Here is a 27,096-nt window from a genome sequence, read left to right as displayed (position 1 = left end):
GGATTTGTATTAGAAATTATTCTTCTTTTTAGCTTATCAAATTCTATCTGATTTGAGATACTGGAAGATTAAGAGATGTCTGCTAGATATTTTATAAGCACATTTAAGGAAGTGAAAGACTTTCTATGTTAGAACATATTGGAAAGCTGAAACCAGGATCTGTTAGAAAAGTTGGGTTTGTGTTTGTTTTTGATTTTTTTTTAAAAAAGGGAGCTTCAGAATTTCCATCTTAAGGAAAAAAAAAAAAAGAAAAAAAGGAAGGGAGTAGACTTGATGGAGTGCAAAAGAACAAAAACTCAGATATTCCTTAAAGTAGTCTTATGATCTTGATGTAATACAAGAAAAGGCATGACTTTAAAGAGTCTGGTAGTTTATTTATTGGCCTAAATTTATCTACTTAATACAGAACAGAAACGTGGAGAGAGAAACCCAGCAGCATATTCTATAGCTTAGTAACACGTGCAGTCCAGGTTCTTATCTCACAATCTGATTTATGTTGAAGGGTTATTGTCTATGGAGTTTCAATTACTTAATTGGCAATATCTGCGGATTTAGGGATCACATATTGACACTGTATCTGATAAACTTTGTTTGCAAATACTCCAAGTGAACTCGGACACCATTTAGTTTTTGAACAGGAATGCTTGACCCACTCTTCAAAAGCAGGGTGAAAAAACTGTTCTTGATCAGTGAAGTTGCACAAGATAGCTAGTCAGTTTTCTTCAAATCATAGAATTGGAGAATATGCTGAGTTGGAGGAGGCCCACAAGGATCATGGAGTCCAACTCCTGGCCATGCATAGGACCATCCCCAGAGTCACACCATGTGAGAGAGTGACAGCCAGCTCTTGAACTCTAATAATGAATATAATTATGAACAAATAATTATTAAACTTTATTAATAATAATAATAAATATAATAACATGAATAATAAACACATTGGAATGTACCATTTGTATAAACATTAAGTTGCTACATTATTCTTTTGAATTGTTGAAAATACTCACAACATAACTGGTCTTTAAAAAAGGCTCCTGTCTGGCTCAATCACAGTACTGGAAGGAGATCTTTCATTCACTTCATCTGATTCTCATTGGTATTGAACTTCCCCAGACCATTATATTTACCTTGACTATTTTAAAAGGAATTTGTATATGAATGAAAAGAGTTCAGCAAATACCTGTGAAGCAGGAATTTTTGAGTGCTTAGAAGAGAGGAATGTGTAGCTGTAAAAATAAAGAGCTACTCTCATCCAATGCAAAAAGTTGTGAAAAAGTTGTATTTAGAAAGAGTTCTGCCTACATAACATTTTCTACTCCTTTTTCATGTAGACATGTTATATGGCAAAATATTTATGGATTTATATAAATCTTCTGGTGGGTGGAAATGAATCTGATATTTGCTTTTCAGGAAAATATCTGTTTATTACACTTCTGTTTACCTCTTACTGCATCAAAATCATTTTATGTAATGCCTTATTCCTACACCAAGTCAATGCTTTAAATTTTGCTGTACTACTTATTGTAACTTTAGTTTTAAGAATAATTCAACATTTATGTTGTAGCTGTCTCTGGAAGAGTTTCCTGTTATGTGTGTATATAGTGAGACTTTGAGGAGCCTAGTATCCAGTCTAAACTAACTCTCACAGTTCTTATATAGGTAAGGGAGAGAGTTTCTTATTTTTGTGGGATGATCCCATCTAAAGGTTGATGGGGTGCACTGTTCATGAACGTCCCTGTCTTTCTTAATCAGCTACCATCAACTCAGTGCATGAATTCTAGAAAACAAATTTAGAGGGAGACAAATGCCATTCACGCAAAAAGGCAATAGAGTTGCTATAAAAGGGTTCCAATCTGACAATCAGAAAGGAGCCTGAAAGGCAAACAAAAATAAGTGTGACATACTGAATGCCTGAGCCATAGTCACAAACTCTTTCTACTTACTTACCATATAAACTCTGTACTAGAATTCTACTGTTGGAAAGCAATGGATTTAATTAAACGTAGAGCAGATAAAATCTACTATGGGCAGAACATGGTTTTAGACTCGCACTTCAGAAATAAAAAACAAAGGAGCTAGATATGAAAAAATCTTTGTGATTGCACACTTGTGTTTGTATGTGCCTATTCGGCATATGGGCTATAATGCCTGCATCAAAATGGGAACTCATCCTGGTTTTGACATCCCAACATTCTACTTAGTTGAAAAGCAAAGGGTGTATGTATGCGTCCTTGTCTCTTTCATTTCTGGACTACTGTGTAGAATAATTCTATTGATACAGGTGCTATAGCATGTCCTTCTACATATTATCCCTACCTGGAATTACTAATGTTTGTCTTGAACACTATAGATAAGGATGATGTCTTTCAGGATCATGACAATGTAAAAAGCATTCAATAGGAATAAGTATACTCTTGAAAAATTATGTTTCCATGATCATATTTCCATGGTCAATATTTACTTGCAATATATGGAAAAAATATTCATGCAATTACAAATATTTTAATGGAATCTAGACCTTGAGTATAGCACATTTAACTGAAGCTTGGTATTTGCTGCCTCCAAACAAATAAGTAGTAATGACTGTATTATGTGATTTGATTTCTTGAGAAGCTCAGTTTATCCAAGAGGATTTTCCAAAGCTTTTCACTGGCTTTTAAACTATGGAACTTGGGAAATATTTCTGAGCAGAAAAGCTCCCTTGGTGATTTCAACTGATATCACTCTAAATTATAAGATGGATCAGTTCCTACAATTTCTCAAAGTATATATTTTACTGTTTAAATGGGTGGGGTTTTCCCTTTGGTAATTGTACGTGTAGGAGGTATTATGAACAGAGGTTCATATTCCTATAGCATAGCATAAAAGCAGTAATTGCCAACTGAACATTACTTTGCATGAAAAATATTCTCAAGTTCTTTTGTTAAGATGAAAATTAATTCCAGATATCCTGAAAAACACGTCATTTTTTTCTTTCTATTCTGCAGTCCTCTTCTAAATATAAGGTCAGTTATTTCTTTTCTTCAGCAGATAGGTTCTTGTGGTAGTATTGTGTGAGCTTGTTTTTTAATGATTTTGAAAGCACTGCTTCTCAGAGACTTTCATATTTTCACCAAACTTTGGTATTGTGTTTTTATTACATGTTTCCTTATTTAGATGCTTACTGTTCATTGGTAGGAGAAAAACAGTAACTTTGTGCAATATTCTAGGCAATGGTAACCTTAAAAGTGTGTGAATAAGCAAATTATTATATTCCATTATTATAAGAGATGTATAAGTACCATAGTAGCCAGCTCATTTCCTTTTGAAAACATATGCATGGCTCAGAAGTATATTAATGTACATCAACCATATTATCAACTGCTAAGAAGAAAAATTGAAGCAGATTTCTCTATGTTAGCAGAGAATACCTTATAATTTGGGGACCCTAACTCATGGGTTTCTTTTAATTGTTGGAACATGTAAATATAAATGACTAAATTTATTATTTTGTATTTAATTTAAATTCTATGCTTTGTATTCCCATTTTTTTTCTCACTGTGTTATGATGGAATCATGTGGGTTTTGTTTGATTAAACAGTAGTTCCTTTTTTATAGATCATTTTACAAATAGCATTTTGAGACAAACATTCCTACATAGTGCTTCTGTCCGTGATTTGAGGTCTTTCTTACTTTCAGGATTTTATTTTCCAGCAACATGCTTTCCTAAATCATAATTAGGCTGTGTTCACTTTTATTGTATCCCTTTGACATTGGTTTGCACACATACTTTCTCTGAGTATTTCTCATATAAGTAACAGTCCTTCATAAAACCATAGCAAAACAAAATCTCTGTCTTTTTGCTTGGTTTTGGAAAAAGTCACCATCTTTTCCAGTGGAATCTATAATATTTTATGAGTAATTCTTAAACAAAGAGTAATAGTTGTAATCCTGTCTTACACAAGACTGTTCAATGATAATCAGGAATTCTTCATCTTTCTTTATATAACTAAATTTCTGGGAAATCATTATCAAATCCTTAGCTGATACATAACAAAATGGTTTATATTCAAGGGATTGTTTGCTTTGTGAGATGATTCATCATCTCTTCTAAGCCTTTAATAAATATGAGGTCTGAATTTTTTTATTTTCAATGGTTTCTCTCTCACATGAGAATAATCTGTTTCTTAAGACTCTTACTACAGTAAACCTGGAATTGTGTAATTCAGTCTTCTGACCAAATCACAAAGGACTGTACACTTGAAGTTTTCATTTGATTCTGAGGATTCATATAGTTCATAAATTTTACAATATTTTTAAACTTGATCCATTTCCATATCTGAATTCTAGTGAGGGGTAGTCTCTTATTTAATTCAAGTAAAAAAAAAAATGGTATAAATGCGGGTACGAGTATGTATGTGCACATATATATGCATAGCTGTCCATATGTCACACCTTCATGAATTCAGCAGTCAGGTTCTTCTGCTAAGGGTAGTAAGGTTTTCTGTGAACACCTTCCTATTTTTTTGAGTGTTCTGGATAAACAGTTCCAAAATTATTTTGTGCAGAACATCAATGCCCTAAAATTTCTACCAGCCCTTTTTTCTCCTTTCATTTTGGGAAGTCTGAGATCATCAAGCTTTGCTTTGAGAGAGAAATGTCTTTCTGTCTGTGAAGAATATAGGCACAGGCTTTGTATTAAGACCCATACAATGGTCTGTCAAGAAACAAAGGTAAAAAACATAGGAGAGAGATAGGAACCGAAATAGAAAACTTTCCTGTTGAGATTTCTATGACACTTCGCACATATATGGGGTGTTCTCATGTGTTGCATGTAAGACAATACATTTTATCATTTGTATGGCAAAGGTTTTTCTTATCTGTTTAAGTCATTGTAAAATACTGCTAATGCATTTGAATATATAACATTTTTATTGTCTGACTTTAATTCCTGAGGTTTTATGCAAATGTAGAGTGGAAACATTATATGCATGGAGGAGTTTATCATAATTTCATGTTAAGTAAGTTATTGACAGCTTTTAGTTTTCTTGGGAATGGTGTCAAAGCACAGTCCTGTTTTACCAAGTGCTTTTGCAAGACCAGTTTTTGGCTGAAGCAGTTTTTGTGGTGTTCTATAGAATCCCACTCTGTCCACCAGTCAATCATGGGTCACAAGAAATACGTGTGTAGGAAGTTGGGGTTAGTAGACTGCTGTAGTGGGAGTTGTCAAATAAAAAGCATAATGGAAATCAGTTGATGAGAGAATAGTGCAGCCTTTCATTTAGTAAAGGTTTTAGCTTTGGCTCCTCTTTCAGGTTCTCTCTTAATGTCAAAGAAACTGGCATGGTACTCTGGAAAACTACAAGGAGATTTAATTAGTTGATGTACTGGTATTACCCTGGGCTGGTATTGCATTTTACTCTTTAGGTTTTACTACTGCATATTACTCTTTAGGTTTTAAAATTCTCTTTAAGATTGATGTAAAGGCCCAGTGAAAAACTTATAGAGCTATATAAACACCAGACGTTTCTGAAAGGTACGGTGTGCTCCCCAAAACATTTTAGCTAAGATTTCTAAAATACAGAAGCACATTTAACATTCACTGAGCATTCCTGTGAGTACAGAAGAACTCTTACACATTGAATCAGTGTCTTTAGGCAAACATTTAAAAGTTTAGTGGCAACCATATATAGACACTTGCCAGTTAAGTACAGAAATACAAGAATCAAAAGCATCAGCATCATTTATCCTGTTGTGTCTCCTGCATTTATTCTAATGTTTGCTTTAAAAACTGTATCAATTATCTAATAAGTAAAAAATAACTTTCTCAAAGAAAAAGCTCGTGGTCTGTAGTTTTGAAGTTCTTGACAAAATTAGTGTGGTGTTCAAGGATATTTATCCAAAGTAAAATTTTAGATAGTTAAATAAATGGAAGGAAAAATTAACAATTAAAATAAAGTTACTGCAAACTGTTTAGATTTTAGGTCTAATTTATTAGATTTCAAAGCAATTTTTTATTTCAAAGCAATTTTTTATTTCCTTATTTGTAAATTGTCTGATGCCTGCTAATGGTTTCGTCTTTCCTTCTCCCATGGAACTATAGAGATAATGCCACGTCTGGCTTCGTATTTAGGAAAAAAAAAAAAAAAAAAAGGCAAAACAGACCCACAAGGTTCCCCCTAAAAGTGAAACACAATAAAAAACCTGATTAATATTTCTTTGGGGTTTTTCTCGGTTAGTTTTAAAAAACAATTTTTGATGAGTAGTACAGACAAGTTTTTTTGTGCATTTACATTTTGCCTTTTTTATTTGATTAAAAAAAGTTAAAACCCACAAGTGCAAACTGAATCTTAATTCTGATATAAGGGGAAAACAACCATGCTACACTTGCTGAAAAGTAGAGCACATACAAGTATTGAGTAGTTTACTTGGTTTCCTTAGAAAAAACAATCATTTAATGTCTGTGGCACCATCAGAAGCATGTATTTAGATTTTTTCATATTTTCATATTTTTCGTATTTTGTAGCCATATGCTACAGTGATGGACTTTATTATTGAACATACATAAAAAATATTTTTCTGGGTTTATTTAGTGTACGGGGATGATGATTGCCTACTCTACATTTGACCATTTTCTTTGTCAAAATTATCCTTCTCTAATGTATGTTTTATATCTTCATATGTAAAAGGCAGTGTACAATGCATGAACCGAACACCTCTTTGAATTGTAGATAATTAAAAAAAAATAGACTAGCTTCATACTGGCTATGCTTACTCTAAATAAAGGCATTGATTACTTGGATTTTATTTAAGTCAGCTATTTCAAAAATGAGATTAATGTATTTTACATATATACTTTGAAAATCATATGACAAAAAGTATGTTCATAGATGGCTGAGCTTTTGTTCACAGCAGTGTGAAAAAAGAAGTGGATAAAACTGTTGAACAACAGAAAGTGATAAGCAAATCTGACAATTTAATTCATACACTAATGGAGCCTAAAAGCTTTTAAAATGACAGAAATTTCACCAGCTTTTGTGATTCATAGGTTTATTTTTGTTATACAAGTTGGTCATGTAGCTGGCAGTTTTCCTTTTGCATGACTCCTGTAAATTATTGTACTCTACTAACTGAGTGAAAAGCTATTCCAGTTTTGTGAAGGAATATGACAACATCACTTCAGAAGATTAAAACAATTCCAAACTATACATGTGTACAATTTCCCTACAGTTTTTTAATTTATTTTTTTTCCTGTAGACATAACTCTCAAAGCAAAGGTGCTACTGATGTGATGTAATTTAAATGTGCTATTGTTGTGATGTAATTTAGAACTTCAACTCTGTAGTGAAGTGTGGTTTTTGCAGAATTGTATCTCTTCATGGAACAGTGATTTCCAGTCACTGAATCCTGGTTTATACATACCAAAATGTAACATGTTTGGTCTGGAGTATGACATAAAGCGTATTTTTATTATACGGCACTTTCTGAAATAACACAGATTGCAGAATACCCTTTAGTCACTTAGTGTCAAGTTTAACAAAATTCTTGCTTAGCATCGACTGTTTTCCTTTCAAGTGTTTTGACAGAAGTCAAGCCTGTTAAGTGCTTTCCGAGCTAGGCTCCGGTAGCTTGTCTGTAACCTGATCTGTGTTTTGTTTCAGTGTGTTGTCTGCTGACCTAGAGAACACATGCATTAGCTGCATTGATCAGTGCACCTCACATCTCATCATTTAGGAGACAATTAATACTGCTTTGTAAAGACTCCCCAGAGCATTTTCTTAGAGCTGGATTGCTTTACGCAGAAACCACAGGAGCAAAAGAGGGAGGGAGCCAAGTAGGGAAAAGAAAAAAGGCATTAAGAAAGCTTTGTCTAGGAACCGAGTTCCATTTGCTATGGTGACTTTCACTTATGTCATTCGAACACCTTTTTCTGATGGGGCACTTGGAAAAGAAAATTGCCTGTATTTTGAAGTTAATTTGTTGAAAGGACACTGTTACATGTCACATAAATATTCCAAATGTTCCTCTTGAGAAATATGCATTTGATTGTGATACTTGTATAATAACTTACTGTTAAAAGTGTAATAATTTTAACTTTATATTTTTTTCAAGGATTATTAAACTGACATCTTTTCAAATATTGATTGGCATGTTTTAATTCTAAATTTATTTATTCTTAAATAACATATAAAAGTTTTTCTTATTTTCATTTTTGCTGTAGAGCTTCCAAATTGGTAAATTTCAGAGATACCTGATACTTAAAAGACAGGTTTTTGAGTCATACATGAATATGTTAAGTTAACAAGCAGGCAAGGCTCTTAGTGTGATCCTTTATCTTTTGGTAATAAAATATTTAATATTAGAGATCATCCACAGAAGCAGGTGAGAAATATGCAGTAATAAACCTTAACGTTTTCCTGCAGAATACTAAGGTTACTATACTATTCTCTGTCAAAGACTATGTTGCACTGTTGTAACGAGAGTATCTTAAGGTATGTTTAGAATAACAGTTGATTATATAGACATAAAATGTATAAAAGGGGAATTTTAGGGAGAAGGTTGCTTACTGCCCTGGCACATTTCTCTAATCTGTACATTGCCTGTGATTCTGTGAAGACTGTACAATGGTAATGATACCAACTAACATGTTGTAAACTTCAGAAATTGTTGCAAATTTTGTAGTATTTACCACATTATTACATTGTCATTTTCATCTTTTTAGGTGGATGAATGAATTTTACATGAGGAAAAATTCATTTGTAGTCTTGTCAATAGTATTTACTAGAAGTGTGTCAAATGACAAAAAGTATTATATTTATTTTTCTGGTAATTCCATGGCTCAGATTTGCTATTTTGCTCCCCCTCCCAATAGTCTTGAAGCAAAATATGCACTGACACTGAATAGAGATATGTATCTGGCATATCTTTGAAGCACAGTATTATCTTGATAGTTCCTGTTATAATTTTCTTCTGTTAGTAGAACAATTTACTGGAATTTGAAGGCAATAGTGAGGAAATAAAAATAATGAAATTATATATGTTGGAAGTGTAAAAGATGTGTTTGTGGAAGTATGTTTTACATGAAATTTCAAAGCAGTTCTACTTGGACATCTATGTTGTCTTGTGTTGGTATTCCTGCAGAATAAAAGTGGAAGCTACAATATTCCCTTTTAAGTATTTTTTGTTTGGTTTAGGGGTTTGGTTTTTGGTGCTGATTTGTTTGTTTGTTTATTTATTTTTGGTGTGGTTTTTTGGTGTGGGTTTTTTTTGGTTTTTTTATTCGTTGTTTGTGGGGTTTTTTTTCCAGCTCCTGTTAGATCCTGTTTTTCAAATCAAAACTGATTATCTGGAACCTATTCAAGTGGTTTGATATGTAGAATACTGATCATGGATTGTTTCAGTGAAGTGTCATACTTTTATCCTTAGGATCAGTACTGGGGGATGGGTGTTATATTCTTTCTCTAGTGAGGATGTATCAAGCTGTAATCCAATATGTAAAAAAGGTTTTTTTTGCTACACATTGAAGTCATACATAATCATCTAAAACCAGCCTCATCACAAAAAAAATCAAGGAAATATTTTTCCACAGTTCTGCATCCATCTTTAGCCATCCTGTAGATGTTTTTAATTAAGAAATCAATAAATAACAACTGGTGTCGGCTTCTTTTTGGAGTGCAAACAGAAACAATTTCAGTTTGGAAAGAGGTTATGCATGTTCTATCTGATGTTATCCAGGCTGACTTGGAAAGTTAATGCTTGTAGGATCTACACAAATAGGAGTTGTTTAAAACATCTTCACATCATCATTATGTTATCTTTGACAATCTCTCTATGCATTTATATGTTTACCAAGATATTGCTAGTTGTTTTTACAAGGTTGGTACAAGTGCCATCTTTGTGCCCTGATTGAAGCAGTCTGTGGGATCTTGAAGAATCCACTTCATTCAGATCAACTTTTGTATTTGCAGGTACTACAGAGCGGGTGTGTCTGATCCAGGGAACGGTGGAAGCACTAAATGCAGTTCATGGCTTCATTGCAGAGAAGATTCGAGAAATGCCTCAGAATGTGGCGAAGACAGAGCCTGTCAGCATTCTACAGCCTCAGACCACTGTTAATCCAGACCGCATCAAACAAGTGAGTTTTTGGTTGGGAATAGAGTCACAGCAGCTCCTTAGAAGTCTTAAAACTTTAGGGCTGTGAGGGGTCAACATAACATGTTCTTTAAAAAAATGTTGTTTCACACTCTAGTAACCTGCTGGTACTCTTTTTCCTTGTATTTACGTGTTCCCTGTTTCTCAGCAGTTCTTTTAGACAGTGCTTTATAAGTTTCAATGTCATGCTCTAATGTGTTTCTTTGATAAACTTTACTGTATAAGGTGATAATACACTTACAGGTTTTAGTTAAAGATTGCTGAACTTTAATCTTAAATGATGAACTTCTGTAAATCCTTAGTGTTACTAAAAAATCATAGATTAACTCAATGTTTCCTACTTTTGTGTATACAAATAAAAACTAAAATGTTAATGTTTTTTAAGACCCGAAACTAGATACTTTAAAATCTTATCTATAAAAACTTGAAATGTTTTCTACAGTTCCATTTTATGTTATTTTTTTACACCTTTTTACCTGTTTCACACTGACTTCTTTCAAAATTTTTAGACAATGCAAAATGTATTTGCAAGATATTATTGGCCTAGTATTCTTTATTCTTTAATTTCCATAAAAATTTTAATTAAAAAAAAATTGGTGTATAAGGAGCATGGGAAATATGCATCATATAGGGTTTTAAAATATTTTTTATTGTATTGAATAAGAAAAAGATGAAAAAAGAAATGAATGAACATTAATAAAATTTTTCTCTCTATCCTATATAGGATAGATTTTAGTTTCTCACCTCTCCCATGTGGGAAAAGATTGTTTAGTCCTTCACACTAGCAAGATTCAGTTTCTTGTAATTTGGTAACTATGTGCAATTACCTTACCTTGTATATAGAGACATACACAAAATGCTTATATGAAGATGTGTTAGAATGGGATGAGTTTTGAACAGACTGCTTTAGATGGATGAAATTGTGCATAAGCCATTAATGATTTTTAATATTTACTACTGTATTATTTTTTCTGTATGCAATAATTTTATAAAAAAATTACTTAAGATAATTTAGAAGAAAAAACTAAAAAGAAAGCCTCAATTTTATAGGATTAATTTCTCAATTATTAGACATGAAAATGATTATGCCTGAAAGAGAGAGAAAAAGCTGAAGTGATCTATATTTTAAGTGGCTTTTCTGCTAACAAAATATTAGATTTTATGCCAATATTTCTTAACCCAATGGGAAATGAGTATTCTCTATTACAATAAAAAGTGTTTTTCCCCTTTGCAATGAAATGAAGCTAATTTTTAATAAGCCAGCAAGATCCTGAGAAACTAGATGACATAGCTGTTTAGTGACATGCCTAAATACTTCCTGTCTTGTATCTGAAGATGATTATATTGTCCTCCACAGTACTTCTTCAGAAAATGTAGTTGCAAAGTTGTTGAGGTTGGGTTTTTTTTGTTTTGGGTGTTTGATTTTGATTGGTTGGTTGGTTGGTTTGGTTTGGTTATTTGTTTAGTTGTTACTGGTTTAGGGTTTTTTTGCTTGGATTTTTTTTGTTTGTTTGATTGCATTTTTTGTTGGTTTTTTTTTTCTTGGTTGGTTTTGTTGGGTTTTTTTTAAGTTTGGTTAGTTTGAGGTTTGATGGTTTGGAATGTTAAGTTTAATTAAATTCTGGATGGATGGATTAGTGAGCACAGACACTGCTAATGAAGTTAAGAAAAACTAAAGTACAATGTACTCCGCATCTTAAAATTTAAATGTATTACTTATATACATACAGTTGCATAATAATATAACTGCAAATATTTGGGAATATGCATGTGCATATGTTAAACAGTTTTAACCACAACGAATTGTTTAACTTCTCTTTTATTGAAGAAACATCTGTTCGTGATAAATTAATACACTATAAATATTGACTCAAAAAATATAAAATTCTTTACTTTTACCAAGAAATTAAATTATTAGCTTAGTTATTAGGTAGAGTTTGCAGTGAATTAGTCTGCCCTCCAGTGTCAGAATATACTGTATCTTAATGAAAGTTCTAATACCTCAGTTTAAGTATTTAAAAGGATATTTTATAACAGGTTATCATGATTTATAACTCAATTGTTGTTTTTTTTTTTAATAGCAGACAGATCACAATTTTATTAAAATGATCAGTATGATGTCCAATACAAGTAAATTAGAATTTTTTTTTTTTTTGAAAAAGCCTTATTAATTGCAGTGTCTTCTTTTATACAAGCTTTTACATGGTTCTTCCTGTCTCAGGGTGTTAACCAAGAACATTGGCACATGAAGTATTGCATTGGAGATTGAAGAAAGATTTGAGATGGAGAGTTGATTTGAAATGAATTTTACCCCCATTTAGGAACTCTGAAGATGTTTCTACTAAAAAGCAAAAGTAGTTTTCTCCCCATGAATGAAGATGCCGGTAGTTGAAGGCTTGCAATACCTACCGTGTCTACATGAGCATGCATCTCTCATTTCTCTATTGGTATTTCTTTGTCTTGGGCTGCTTTATACCAACACTCACCCTGAAGAAAAGAGCTAAGAAAGAAAATATATTCTGGATATAGATTTAAGGAAAAAAAACAGTTGGTAAAACCTTTGCTGACTGCTTGAGTTTCAGCACCTTCTGTCTTCAAGAAGGGCATGGGACACAAGGAGGCTGAGTCTGGCCTGGCATTTCTCCTTACTAATAGAAGTAACTCTCTGAACATTCTGTCTCTTTAACTTCAGCTTTTTCAGCTTCTGAAGATTTGCAAGCAAGTCTTTGTGGTTCCTTTTGAGCCTTCTCCAATGCATTTTTCTGTATTTCCTAAACTATGGACTTATCAGTAGATACCAGGTAGTTGTCTTCTCCAAGAAAGTGTGATAGATGTTTAATTGACAAATGATTGCATCTTTACCTCTGCAAAATATAGACAATCTCTTCATAGATGTCAGCCATCTGCTATTACTGAGTATCATCCAACAATAACCAATTCCTGTGACCTTTTACTTCCCAGAAACTGCTGTGAGCTTCTAACTTCTCTTTTCTCTCTTTATTAATTTCAGTGTCATACCAACTCTTTCAAACCACGTTGTAACTCATGGGTTACAAACCACATTCTTTTCATAAATGATCATGAGCCTGAGTTGTTTTGTCTTTGTAATTAGTGTACAAAGTTTAAATTTCACCCCTAAATTAATAGCAGCTCTTGTAAACGATTGAAAAGGCTACTTAAATTGGTCTTATCACATCACCTTCTTCAGAAACTATTACAGCTTCTTTGCAGGTTAGTTGAATTTTCCTTCCAGCTTCCAGTTGTTTTACAGGTAGCGGATGTTGTAGCAACCTGTCCAGGAAGCACATGGAAGCAGAGATGTCCATTGCAGAACTGTGCATTATGTGGAAGGAAAGACAACTTATCTTAAAGATAATATCTGCTTCAAACAGGAGTTTGCACTCTTTGGCCTTCTTAGATCCCTTCAAACCTGAATCATTCTTTGATTCTATGAAATTTTTCTATGCTGTCAAAGCATAGAAAAGGATTTAGAATGTCTTCCTTGAAAATCTAGAGTAAAATTTTCACATATAGAACTTCCAATTAAAGTTTTCATTGGAACCAGTTTCACTTTAGCTTTTTCAGTAGATAATTAATGCCTTATAAGCTAAATTTCTGTTTGTTAATCATGGTCTCAGACATTTCTGTCAAAAACTGCAAAAGTTAATATCTAAACTCAGATTTGTAATGTTGTGTTCCACTATTGAAAACAACTGCTTTTTACTTCAGAAATGTTAAGCAAAACAACAAAAAAGAAATGTTCGTAATTTTTAAATAAAAAGTTTTGCTTTCAAGTGCTTAAATAGAATCTGACTTTAAGAATACACATCTGAAAATATGGGCTAAAATGGAGGGGTTTTTATCATAGGGTCTTTGTTGTTTGGTAGATTAAGGTTTTTTTTAATATGGGTTATGAGTTCTTCAGACTATAAAGAATCAATAGACTTCATGGAATCATGGAATTTTTTTAGTTGGAAGGTGACTAGGGCCAACCACTGTGCTATGGACAGGGACACCTTCTGCTAGACTGGGTTACTCAAAGCCTCATCTAACCTGGCCTCGAACCCTTCCAGAGATGGAGCATCGACAGCTTCTCTGCGCAACCTGTTCTAGTGTTTCACCACCCTCACAGTGAAGAGTTTCTCCCTAATAGCTACTCTAAATCCACCTGCTTTCAATTTAAAACCATTATCCTTTGTCCAATCACTACTCTCCCTGATAAAGAATGTGTCCCCATCTGCCTTCTAAGCCCTCTTTAAGTACTGAAAGGCTGCTATAAGGTCTCTCTGAAGCCTTCCCGTCTCAAGGGTAAACAATGTCAATTCTCTCAGCCTATCTTCACAGGAAAGGTGCTCCAGCTGCTGATCATCTTTGTGGTCCTGTTCTGGATCTTCTCAAGCAGGTCTTTCTTTGCTGGGGGTATCAGAGCCGGATGCAGCTGAATTTTCCTTCCAGCCTTCAGTTGTTTTACAGGTAGTGGGTGTCTTAGCAGCCTGTCCAGGAAGCATGTGAAAGCAGAGACAGCCGTTGCCATCTCTCCAGGTGGGGTCTCACCAGAGCAGATAGAGGAACAAACCCACCTCTCAACCTCCTAGATACACTTTTGATGCAGCCCAGGATGCAGCTGGCATTATGGCCAGGGAGTGCACATTGCTGGATTATATTCAGTTTTTCATTCACCAATACTCCAAAGTTCATCCTGCTTTAGAAACCTTCATGGATTTCCTAAAATACCTTTCCCTTTCTTCTTTTTATCATGCATTTAAAGCAACAGTCTGTCAACCTAGATGAGACTTACTAAACTGAAGAATATGAGAAAATAACTCTCACAGTTTTCATTTGAAATAAAAAGTAATAAGTAACTTCATAGATTAGTGTCTTTTCATCTAGTCATCAATTTCACATAAACTTTTGTCACTTTTGAATGTAGGTGAAAAATCACACCAGTTACCATTCCACAATATACAGTGAGATATGCAGGTGTTTTTACAAGTTGCAAGAACAAAACAAAACAAGTTGCCATTATTTACTAGGGAGACAGTTCTGTACCTTGGATCCAATGACAAAAGTTTAGCATTCTATAAAAGTATGTATACTATATCCTGTCCCTCATGTGCTCTTGGCTAATTCTCGTAGATGATCACTGTTCTGTGTTTCATTTCAACAGTGTTGGATATAATCTCAATAGTATGAAAAACTATTTATGAATGCAGTTAACGCTGTAGCTTATTATTAATTCTTCTGTAATCCAGAAGTGGAATGAGAATAGAATATTTTGTTGGGGGATGAACAGCAGTGTTCAACATTGCAGAAATTCTCAGTAGTGTTTTGGTTTTTAAGAAAATTATGAAGTTAAATCTTTGTAGTTTTGGTGTTATCTTTCTGAATTCCAAATAGCCCAGAATGAAAAGGTGGCCTTTTCTTCTGGGATGAATCTTAGATCCATATCTTACATGATTTTTTTAGGCCTATGCCTAGTAATACACTTGAGTTTTCTGGTATTTCTATGTAACAGAATAAACCAGATCTTGTATTAGGTCTATGTTACTATGGCAAGTTTTGAAGAAAGTCCTGATTCTTTTTTGTCTCTTTTGCTATAATACTAATCCTGAATCATTTCCTCCATCCAGAGTTGCTCTGATGATCCAAATGGCATTTGCTGGTTTGCTTTACGTTTCTTATCCCTTCTTGTCCTCACATAAGATAATTTTTCTTTGACATCATACTTAACCCTACCTTTTTCCTTTCTCAAAGTCAGGTTTCCAAGAGTTCATAAATGCAGACAAGTTACCTCTTAGTCTTTTTGTATTTCTCTATGCTCTGTCTCTTTTTCTACACAAAAGCAAAGCCAAATGCAAAAAGAATGACATATCACCAAAATTTATTTGTTCTTCACAAAAATGAAAATGAAGCAAGAAAAATAGATCACTGAACTCATCAAAGTAGCTTTTTAACAATCCAGATTGTAAGCAAATTATTAATCTTTGATAATTTCTTTTTCCAAATTTTATTTTTCAAAATGTGTTTTATACATTTGAGATGAGAAACATTTGCCAAAGTAACAGATTAAAGGAGATCACAGCATGTAAAGAAGACTCTGTGTTTAGCAAAGCAAGTGGTCTGTTCAGAAAGGCTTATCTCTGATACTGTTGAAAGTCTAGTAATAATCAGTATTTTAGGTTGTTCAGCACGGCAGGACCTTGCAGTGTTCTCTGTTTCTCATTTTAGTTTCTCATTTAGTTAAATGCACAATGCATTTAACTGTTTGGTATAATTTTTAAAAGATAACACCTTTTCTTAAAGTGCACTGTAATATGGACTTAAGCAAATCAGTTTTGTCATCACATTAATTTCAGTTATTTAAAAGCACCAACATTAATATAAGCAAGGCTGAAACTCAGTATTAATTAGTATTAATACTAATTTATTGCTGGTAATGTTATTACAAAAATTTCCTTTGTTTGGCAAGACCTTTAGTGAGAATCTAGAAATTGATAAGCTGTAAATACAGTCTCACCTTCACTTTTAAATGATGTTCTTTCTATGCCTTCACATTTCTAATGCTTATTCAACTAGTATTTAATTTTATGCCTTCTCTTTCTACTCTTATCTATATAAATATAAGTACTGAAAATTAAAATAATTGTCTCAGTGCAATTTTATTATTTATTACCCTTAAGTAAGTATTGAAATTTTTTTAGTGCATATATATATATGAATATCAGGGTGTCATGGTCATTGAAAGAAGTCTCAGAGACCTTTTGGAACAGCATGTAGATGCACTGTATGTAATCTATACTGCCATGATACAGCTTTGTGTTCACTCTGTTAATCAAAAATACGAAGTATGGATATGTGATGCTTTGACCATATTTCTGCACCCTTTAGTGTGTTGTGCAGCCTGAGACCAGTCTCTCACAGTAGAATCAACGCTTGTAAGTGACAGAAAGAAGTATTTCTTTAGACTTTCAGAAAATACTACAACTCAAATATGGCTCAAACAGAATTTTATCTCCAAAGTTAAGCGCCTTTTTAAATACTTAAAATCTGCCTTCTCAAACATCTCTTCTAAAAGTGTCAAGTTAAAACAAGAAACACACCTTAACCTGTAAATGTAACGTTTCATTAATTGTCACAATAAGTAGTAGGAAAGGAAATAATATTTAGAAAACAGAGAAGATTAATCACATCATGGCTTGGACTATACTGTTCAAGATAGAGCGTATGAAAACCCCAAAGTCTTAGAAGTGGTGTGTGGTAGAAATTCTGACTTTTTTTTTTTTTTTTCTATAACTGCTTCAATTACACTATGCATATAGCAGTCTCAAAAATTGAAACTCTGTAATGTAAATTCATCTTAAGATTCCTAATCACATTAATGCATCTAATTCCCAGAAATCTAATAACTACTAAATTCAAGTGCTTACCTAATGCAAAGGACTTGCCAATTTTTTTTTTTTTTTAAATCATTCTATGCTGCATAATAAATCAAAATATTGAGTTCGGTTCAACTTTCTTTAAGAAGCAATTTTGATGAAAAGTTTTTGCAAAGCAATAGAGAGTGTATCAATAAATGACATCAGCTAGTGGAAATTCAATACAAAATCTAAATGCCTGTTTGTTTTTCTTTTTTTTTTTTTTTTTACGTTTGAGAAATCACTTTGTGTTATTTTGATATCAGAGAAATAAATAAGTGTATCTGGAGAATTATATAGAAGCTGAAAAAGTGATTAATTTTTACAAAACACTATCAATTCTTTCATATATATGTATGTATAGATATATATATAAAATAAAAGCAGTTATGTCAGTAAACAAGGTAAGAGTGATTAAGCCTCAATTACAAAAAACCTGATATGATATGCAAAGAAAAAAAAAACCACCAAAAATACAAACCAAGGGACTTTATTAATATTTTCAGTACTTTGCCACTGATATGTGTATATTGGTAAAACAGACATATGCCTGTATTTGATTCTTGTTCATTAATATCGTCTTGCTTTTAAATGTATTAATCTCTTTTTCTTTGCATTTTATTTTAAACAAGCTTTTACTAAAATAAAAAATTAAATACTTCTACTTAATAGATGTTATAGTTCAACTATTACCTGAAAAGATTATTATAGCTTCTTTTTTCACCACAGCCATATATTTCTGTGTTTTAGGAAGATTGATATGAATTGAAATCTAGGATGTTTCCAGTTTCTTAAATAATTTGTGGTATCTGTGGTTGAGCTATTATTCAGTGTTTAATTATTCTACCTATTTCCCTATAAATACGTTAATTAGATTTAATAATAACTGTGAAGAACAAACTGTTTTCCCTTATAATAAGTAGCCTAACATACCAAAACAATATACAGTACCAAATGCCCTAGTTAGCAGTGGTGTTGATAACAGAAACTATCAGTTTTCTGAAATATTTTCATCAAAATATATAATAATTTTTTTTTTGGTAGTTAAGGATGGGAGTTTAATATTTAGCTATAACAAAGAATATCTTTTGAGGGTAATATAAAATTCTCCATTCTTTAGAGAATGTTGGTTTGATTGGGTTTTTTTGTTTGTTTTGGTTTGGATTGTTTTTGTTTTGTTTTGTTTTTCAAGTTAAATGGCAAAAATCAGTTCATTGCAATTTCAGACTTTGGTAAGAGAAATGCTGCATCATCTCATTAAAATCAGAAGTATCATTCTAAAGTTGAATGGGCTTAGCCCTGTACTATTCCGGAATCAGAACATCTAGTGTTAAATAAACTTAGCCCCTCACAAATTGACCCCTCGTGAAAGGACCCATGTTTGGTATAGAAAGACATGGGAGAATCCTTTATAATTGCCTTAATTTTTACAATGTGTGGTTCCTGCTGACCATTAGCATTTTGACAAGCTGCATATTTTTTAAAATGTCCTATACATAGTAATATTTTTTACTTAACCCTCTAGAAAGAGTCCCAGTTGATGCTTAAGCTGTGCATATTTTCTTTTGTTTTAATTGCTTTACAATGAGTTATAAGTTGGAAACACAAAATAGGGATCTGTCTCTTAAGATTTTATTTTTCCTGTTTTGACTGCTTATTTATGTACGAACTGTGAAAAATGGATCTTCATTCTGTTTAAAATATCTCTAAAATATTTGTGTGTGCATATGTACAAGCCCTCATTTTGCTAATACACAACTTTATGCATTCACAGTGTCCCAGCTTTCTCATATGCATTAAGAGTTTTAGTGCAAAAGTATGTATACCTATTTTATGAGGGACTGTCAATGATTGTAAGTAACAGAACTGCTGAAAGTGTGAAATTTCCCTTTATTTATTTCTAAATATTTTTGGTTAGTAACTATATGAGCATATGATAAATTCCATTGTATAGCACTTTAACATTTTACTTCTTGACATAAAAGTAGTGTAATTTTGGATATTTTATAATATTTATATATTGCAAAGTTGTCAAAAAATATGCTTTGGATAAGTATTGTATGTTATGTTTTGACAATTGGAATTTTACTTTTTCACTACATTTATAAAAAGAAGAGTTTTTCTGTCAGTATCTAATACTTTTAAAGGAGAAATGTGTATATAAATTTTTTAAACAGAACAGTGCTTTTTTATTATGTTCAAGAATTAATGTTAAGTGTGTGTATATTATTTAGAAAACATGATCAATAAATATGACTCTTAATTCTTTTTTGTGTTTATTTTGAACACAGGGCTATAATAAGCTACTAACCTTTGCTCAACTAAATGAACATTTTTAATGTTAATCATAAATATATTACAGTTATTTGTTGTGAAGGTATCAGTTGCAAGTTCATCCATCATGAAATTGATGCTTACATTTTTTCACCTGCTTCTAGATTTAAAAAACTCAATGAATATTTTAGCAGTTAGTTATTGCCAAAAACTAGCATAACTGTTGTAAGGTATGGAACACAGTTTGCTGACTATAGTCCTTGCTTTGGAATGGTGCATTGTAAAGTGCCAAAGTAAACGTCTCTTATCTTCTTTCAGACATTGGCCCTGTTTGTTTGTAGACTGATAACTGTTTCTAGTGTGCTCATTGAACTTGCTGGAATTTTTGTTTACTAATGGTCTTCATTTTCCCCAAGAGGAGGAGAGAGGAAAGAATATATTCCTCATGTGGTCAGCATATTTTTGAGTATTTATGTGAGTTCACCATCTTGATTTCAAGTCATGAATTTGTTTTTACATGCATAAGCATGCATATTTACATGCATTATTTATCCAATTGACTTTAAATTCCATTAAGTTCCAATGAGTAGGAGAAAGATTTTGTCTTAGGCATTTTTATTTATTTTAATTTTCTAGTTATGTTATTTTGTTGGTTTATTTATTTTTTTAACTGTTCAGTCTAAGGCTTGTAAAGGTTGATTTGCTCCTGAACTGCTTTGTTCCCAGACATTGCCATCTTCCCCAACTACCACCAAGTCCTCTCCATCTGATCCCATGACCACCTCCAGAGCCAATCAGGTACAGTATCATCCTACCATCTACACCATACTTTTCACGGGTGACAGCTTGCAAACTGGAGAAAAAGATATGGTGGGTTAAGGATTTATTCGTTCATTCACATATATACACCCATAACCATAGTTATCTAACTCTTGTTAGAAATTGGTAAATTTAATTGAAAATGATTTACTTCTTTTAAATTATTTTGTTGGGCTTCTTTAAAATCTCTCATGAAAGTAAAGTATCTTTTAAAATAGTTGGGGTTTATTTTGCATTTGATTTGATTAATAAATTGCTAAGACACAAAACTGGTGTGTTTGTAGACAGAATAACTCTTGGTTTATGTATATTTATGTATATATGCACACACATATGGATCATTTCCTGGACCATTTATAAATTATAATAGAATTACCACTAACACCATGCTTAAATAGCTGGAATTCAACCCAGCAATGACAAACAGACTTCTTTATTTACTTTGAAAATTTTGAAATGTGTTTGTGGACAGTAACATAGGAGCATTATTTAAATGTAATATAAATGAAAATTTATTGATGAAGAATGAAGTAAAATTAAATCTCTCTAAAAACATGCTAAACACATCTAAGTAAGTTTAATTAATTTTTTATTTTGTAAATGCATAAACTGTTCTTTTAGCAGTATTTTAATTATACTATTTTATTTCAATTTAAACTGGAAAAAATATGCCCAGTTCATTATGTCCACAAATTATCATACTGTGTATCTTTTTCTTCCCTGTGAAAATTGTTAAAATTACTACCTACCATGATCTTTAGAACTCATTTATGCTTAATTAATACATTATTTATTTTTAATGTACTGTTAAACTTAATATACTCTGTGTTCAAACAATGTAAGTATTCAGTATGTGCTAAGAGTGCACACTGTTTCAGTTAGCTGAATGTTGCTATCAGATCTTGCACAAACACTAAAAACCAGAAAACTTTTCTTCACAATCTAATTTCTCTTGGAAGTTAACATTGTTATGAATTACTAATCATCTGATATTTTCTGAACTGCTTAGAACTTGCTGGTGTGTGAACAAACAATTTAACATGAACGGAAGCATATTAAAGCATTATATCTTTGACCAACACATGGCTATCTGTTGACAGGGATATCTAATACAGAAAATAATGAAATTTGGAAAGAAATTTTAGAGATAGAAGAAATACTAAGAAAAATATAAATTGTGATATCCTTCACCTCAATTTGAAAGCCTTCTTCATCAGCCTGCTTCCATTCCAGCAACAGTTACTTGGCTTCATCATCATTAAATGACAAAGATAAAATCTTTGCCAACAGCTAGGGATATTTTATGAACTCTCTGTTCAGCTTTTATTCTCACTCTCTCTTAATTTTAGTACTTTGTTTATTTTAGTTAGATTTTGAAAATGTTGAGTGCACAGATCATTTTTTAAAGGGTTCTTACTAGTTTCTTTCATCCCAATTTTTTCAAATTATATCTTGATCATTATTTGGAGAAAAAGGAAGAAATGCTTTTATTTACAGGAAATGCTATTTGGGTATGCTGTTTAATTAGCATAAGAGAAGTACCTACTTTGCATCTGTTCTATGATTTTTAAATTATCAAAATTATAGTGTAGTGTATAAACTTTAAATGACTTTTCAATAGCTAAAAATGCTTAGGTTTATAGAAAGTTGTTCTAGAGAATATTGTCAAGTAATATAGTTGAATATACAAGCTAAGTGAAACGTATGCTTTGTGTCCTGTCTATATCCCACATTACATATTTTAATGCATTTTATTCATAACCTTTGTTCAGTTCAGTTTTCATAAAAATAATCAAGACCTTTTTTGAATAGCATCAAAATTGTATATATGAGGAAGAGTAATGAGTTCCTTTTGGAACTTCTTTTATTATTTACCATTAAAATTCCTACTCATTTATGATTATTTTATCCCTTCTATTATTTTCAAGTGATTTCTAGCCACTCCAGCAGGAAGCACAAAGCACATGATAAGGCAATTAAGGCCTTTCTGTTCATTCTAGTGATAAGTGATGTAGCTGGCAATTGTTCCCAGACTGTAGTAGTGATTAGCATTCAACACCAGTATATCGACAAGTATCTGCACTGCGGCTGTCACACAAAAATAGGTTCCAACACAATAATCTCAGACCTGTCGGTAGTCATGTAAGCACCCAACAGGAGGGTATTAGAGAACAACAAATGTTTTTTTCAATATATGGCTGTTGTAAGATGACTCTCCAAAAAAAAATAACCATTCAGGTGTGGGTTTTCTCACGAGATGTTATATTATGATAACAGGAGAGAGCTTAGTTAACTGAATGGATGTCAGGAAATTCAGTGTTAAGGTGTAAGATAAATTCACAGCACACTCTGTTGTGTGCATATAGTAGCATATCAGGTAGTAGCATATCAGGTAGTAGCATATCAGGCTTAAGATCATTTAATTTTCTGTAATATTTTAAACATAAGAAGATGATATTTAGCATTAAAGATTAGTAAGGTGATTAAGCAAGCTTTAAGCAATACTTAATACTGGGTTGCTATTGGAGTGAGATTTTTAAACTTGGTTGGAGGATTCCCCATAAGTCCTTGTTATTGGAGAATTATCACAGATTCACAGGAAATGCCAAGTTGGAAGGGACCCACAAGAATCATCGAGTCCAACTCCTGGCTCTGCACAGGAGCAGAGTCACACCATGTGCCTGAGGGTATTGTCCAAACAGCTCTTGAACTCTGTTAGGCTTGGTGCTGCGACCACTTCTCAGGGGAGCCTGTTCCAAAGCCCAACAACTCTCTGGGCGAAGAACCTTTTTCTAATGTCCAACCCAAATCTCCCCTGACACAACTTCAGGCCATTCCCTTGGGTCCTGTCAATAGTCACCAGAGAGAAGAGATCAGTGCCTGTCCCTCCTCTTCCTCTCACGAGAAAGTTGTAGTCTGGGATGACTTCTCCCCTCAGTTTCCTCTGCTCAAGGCTGAACAGATCAAGTGACCTCAGCCTTTTTTCATACGGCTTTCCCTTAAGACCCTTCACCATCTTTGTTGCCCTCCTTTGGACTCTCTCTAGTAGCTTACTATCTTTCTTATATTGCAGTACCTAAAACTACACACAATATTCAAGGTGAGATTGCCCCAGTGCAGAGAAGACTGGGACAATCCCCTCCCTTGGCTGGCTGGCAATGCTTTGCTGGGCCCCCGAGGACACAGTTGGCCCTCCTGGCTGCCAGGGCACTGCTGACTTGAGTTTGTGTGTTGACGAGCATAGCTATGTGAGCCTTCCCACTTTACGAGCATGTCAGTTGTGTTCCCCTGACAGAGCTTGAAGAATTTCTAGACACTCTTTTTATTACAAGAGGAAATAGCTCTGCCAGCAGAGGTCAGAGGAAGCTAGGCAGGAAGTCTGGCTTGTATTAGGTCTTCCTTTTAATGACTCACTCTGCCTCCATTCAGATGAGATCATAACTCCTTTGTATGACAGTTTCAGCTTCTGATGAATTGTTTTTGGAAAAATCCAGTGTTGATGAACTACTTCTTTTATGATTTTCAAGAAGAGGATAATCTCTAAAAATGTCTTATCTAGTGGAAGAAAATAGTTTCTTCATAATTGTCATGTGTTGTGTTACACTGAGCTGCCACGGATACAATAGAAACCTTTGCACTGGAAGTGTTTTCCTCTTTAGTTCTTTGTTCCAGGAAGTTATACATCTGTCAGTATTATTCTTGTAAATCTCTTGTTATTTTTTTAAGTAGAACTTCCTTGGACCTTTATTTGCACTAAAATTCCATACACTACAAACTTCCCAAGGAAGAAAGAACCAAAGAGGCAATAGAATTAGGGACATCTCCAGTAACATTTTTTTTTTTCCCTCCTCCTGTCTGCTGAAAAGAACTCAATCTTTCTATACTTTTAGAGTTTCTGTGTTTCCCCCTTGTGAACTTTGTCAACTTTGTTTATAGCTTAACACTGGCAGACATATAGCTTCAGTGGTGAAACTGTTCTGATGATGTCCATGGAACTGGCAGAATATAGCTTTACTTTTATTCACCAGAAGGAGGAAATCAAGTTGACTTTCCCACAGTATACTTCAAGAGGGAATTTCATCTCAAAACTGATGAATAATGCAAGAAACGTCATATAAATCATACTTACTTTTCCTATATAGTATCTTGTAAAGGTACAAGTCTAATACTTATTTTAACAGTTAAGTGATATTAGATAGACAAGTATTTCTATAGTTAAACTGTTTACATATTTTTATTTGATTACAAGATTATTTTTTCTTATCTTCTTCTACACCTGTAAATGCAGCTGTGAACCCTTGCATGTTTCATTCTCCAATCCTCCTTTTTCTGTGAGATTGATACCACTACCGAGCTTTGATACTGGCTTAAGAGTATAAAAGACCAGAACACACATTAGGAGTGAGTCAGGAGAGAAATGGATAGGAGTCCTTTCCCCTTGCCTTACAATTTAAATAGGCTTAAGCTTAGTAATATAATAGAATTTATCATAGCAAAATTTGTGTCTATTACTTCCTAAATAAAGCTTTTATTTTCTTTTTTTTTTTAGTGCACTATTTTTCCCATGGCATTTGTATTTTTTACAGTTATACCTTCTATTTTACTACTTTGTTGTTGCACCTGAAACTCTTATTTTATCATTTAGTACAGCATAGTATAAATTTTGTGGTGTGCAGCTAGGTGTAGATTTTGTTCATTCAATCCTCAAGGTTTACATTTTTTAAAGCATAGCTATCTCATCTGGTTGCTGCAATAGCTGTAATACAAAATACTTTTCAACCTTTTCACATGATGGAACTGAGCCAGTTTTCTTGGTACTGCCTGTACCCAGCAGGTACAGCACAAACATATGGCTGTTACAATCTTGGTATTACGAATTTGTGCTTTTGGCTTACATTATCTTTTTATTTTATGCAAAATCTATATGTTGCAATGTAATATAATAGTACATATATAACTAGCGTTTGGGACATTAATTGATATTTCTAAATTGTAATAATTGATGTACATGATCTCCCTCTATGCCTTAAAAGAACCGCCCTATCCCTTTTTGTAAAGTTACTTGCAGAAGTATAATCTTTTCATTCCTCAGAGAAAGGTAGAATCTAAAAACAGAGGTTGTCTTTAAAGTATACTGACAGCTTCTAAAGGGTTGATGAACTCATATTTGATACATATTTTGTTGTGGGTGGTGGAAGAAAAAATAAGAAAGATTTTTTCAGTCTTGTTATCTTTAGGACATGGATTTTTAAAATATAATATCCAGCTTCAAATTATAATTTTTTTATCAGTACTTTAATCTTAATGTACAAAAAGTGAGTTTTGGTGATGATCCTAAGATACCCTACAGGCATCTTAGGCCAGTGAGGTACTATCTTTATTTGCCTTTGACAATTTGATATGAGGTTTTTTCACATATTGTAGTATTCATCTATTTTTTATTCTCTAATTTAGTATCAATTATTACAGTGCTGTTGAGAAGAGCTGCTTTCTTTTAAGGTGTGTCACAGACTGATTATGTTGGATGTTTCACTTGATCTTTCCAAATCTCAGTACCTTATACTTCAAATCAAAGTCAATATAAAATTAATTAATGTTCTGATAAAAGGTGCCACAGAATTAAAAATCTCTTATTACTTTAATTTCATTCTTAAGAATATTTACCATAGTAATTCTCTGAGATAACAAGTTGCCACGGATACCTTTGTCAGCCTATCTGATTGGTCTCTGATAAATGCAACCATTTTATTTACATTCCGAAGACTCTATCCAAATTCCACACACAAAACTAATATGTTATTTGAAAGATACTTCATATAAGAGATGATGGTGTATATTGAATAAATTTTATATAATAGATGTATATTAACCCATCACTAAAGTATTTAGTAAACTGTATTGTAAAATTTTAAATATGTGAAGACCACACATACATTAAATTATTAGTGTAGTAAACAAATACATTCTTCTAATTATAGAATACAACTAATTTTTTATTCACAAGTAGATACATGAGAAGGAAATCAGGTTTGATGTAGCAGCAGTGTTCAGAAGTGTATGGTAACTGTAAGAACCTTATCATTATGTTTAGGGGAATAGAGTTGAAGAAATACGTCCCATATTTTGCTAACTTTTTCTGTAAGGTCCCCAAAATTAGGATATAATTTGGTCATATAGAGAAAAATTTCTCACATATTTTCTCAACATAACATTTTTTTTTTTAAGTCCCAGCAATGACTTTCAGTTTTCATAATTACTCAACTTTGCATTCAGAGTTCTGTTTAGGTGTTGCTATTGCTTTCATAGCTTTCATTATTACACAGTAATAATTTTGACTCCCCATTGAACCTGTAACAAGGTTGACTGAAAGTACCTATTACTTGTTAGAAAAACACTTCTCTTTCTAGAAGGCTGAGAAAATCCTTACATTTCACATTCATAAATAATTTTATCAATG

General features: G+C 32.8%; 1 protein-coding gene across 4 annotated transcripts in view; it reads left to right on the top strand.

The window, feature by feature from the left end:
* The window catches only part of NOVA1 (NOVA alternative splicing regulator 1), a 147,118-nt gene that overhangs the window by 99,811 nt on the left and 20,211 nt on the right, over positions 1-27,096 (top strand). For 3 of the 4 annotated variants that reach the window (XM_027878739.1, XM_027878737.1, XM_027878740.1), the window contains 2 exons: positions 9,948-10,114; positions 20,547-20,618. In XM_027878739.1, coding sequence (XP_027734540.1) covers positions 9,948-10,114; positions 20,547-20,618 — 239 coding nt within the window. The remainder of the gene's footprint in view (positions 1-9,947; positions 10,115-20,546; positions 20,619-27,096) is intronic. The other variant, XM_027878738.1, reaches the window with a different exon arrangement.

Source organism: Empidonax traillii, unplaced genomic scaffold (assembly GCF_003031625.1).
Source record: "Empidonax traillii isolate 1590-97213 ecotype Southwest subspecies unplaced genomic scaffold, ASM303162v1 scaffold45:size3623477, whole genome shotgun sequence".
NCBI classification, from domain to species: domain Eukaryota; kingdom Metazoa; phylum Chordata; class Aves; order Passeriformes; family Tyrannidae; genus Empidonax; species Empidonax traillii.
The sequence above is the reverse complement of the archived record's forward strand: the minus strand, read 5'-3'. Positions and strand labels throughout refer to the sequence as shown.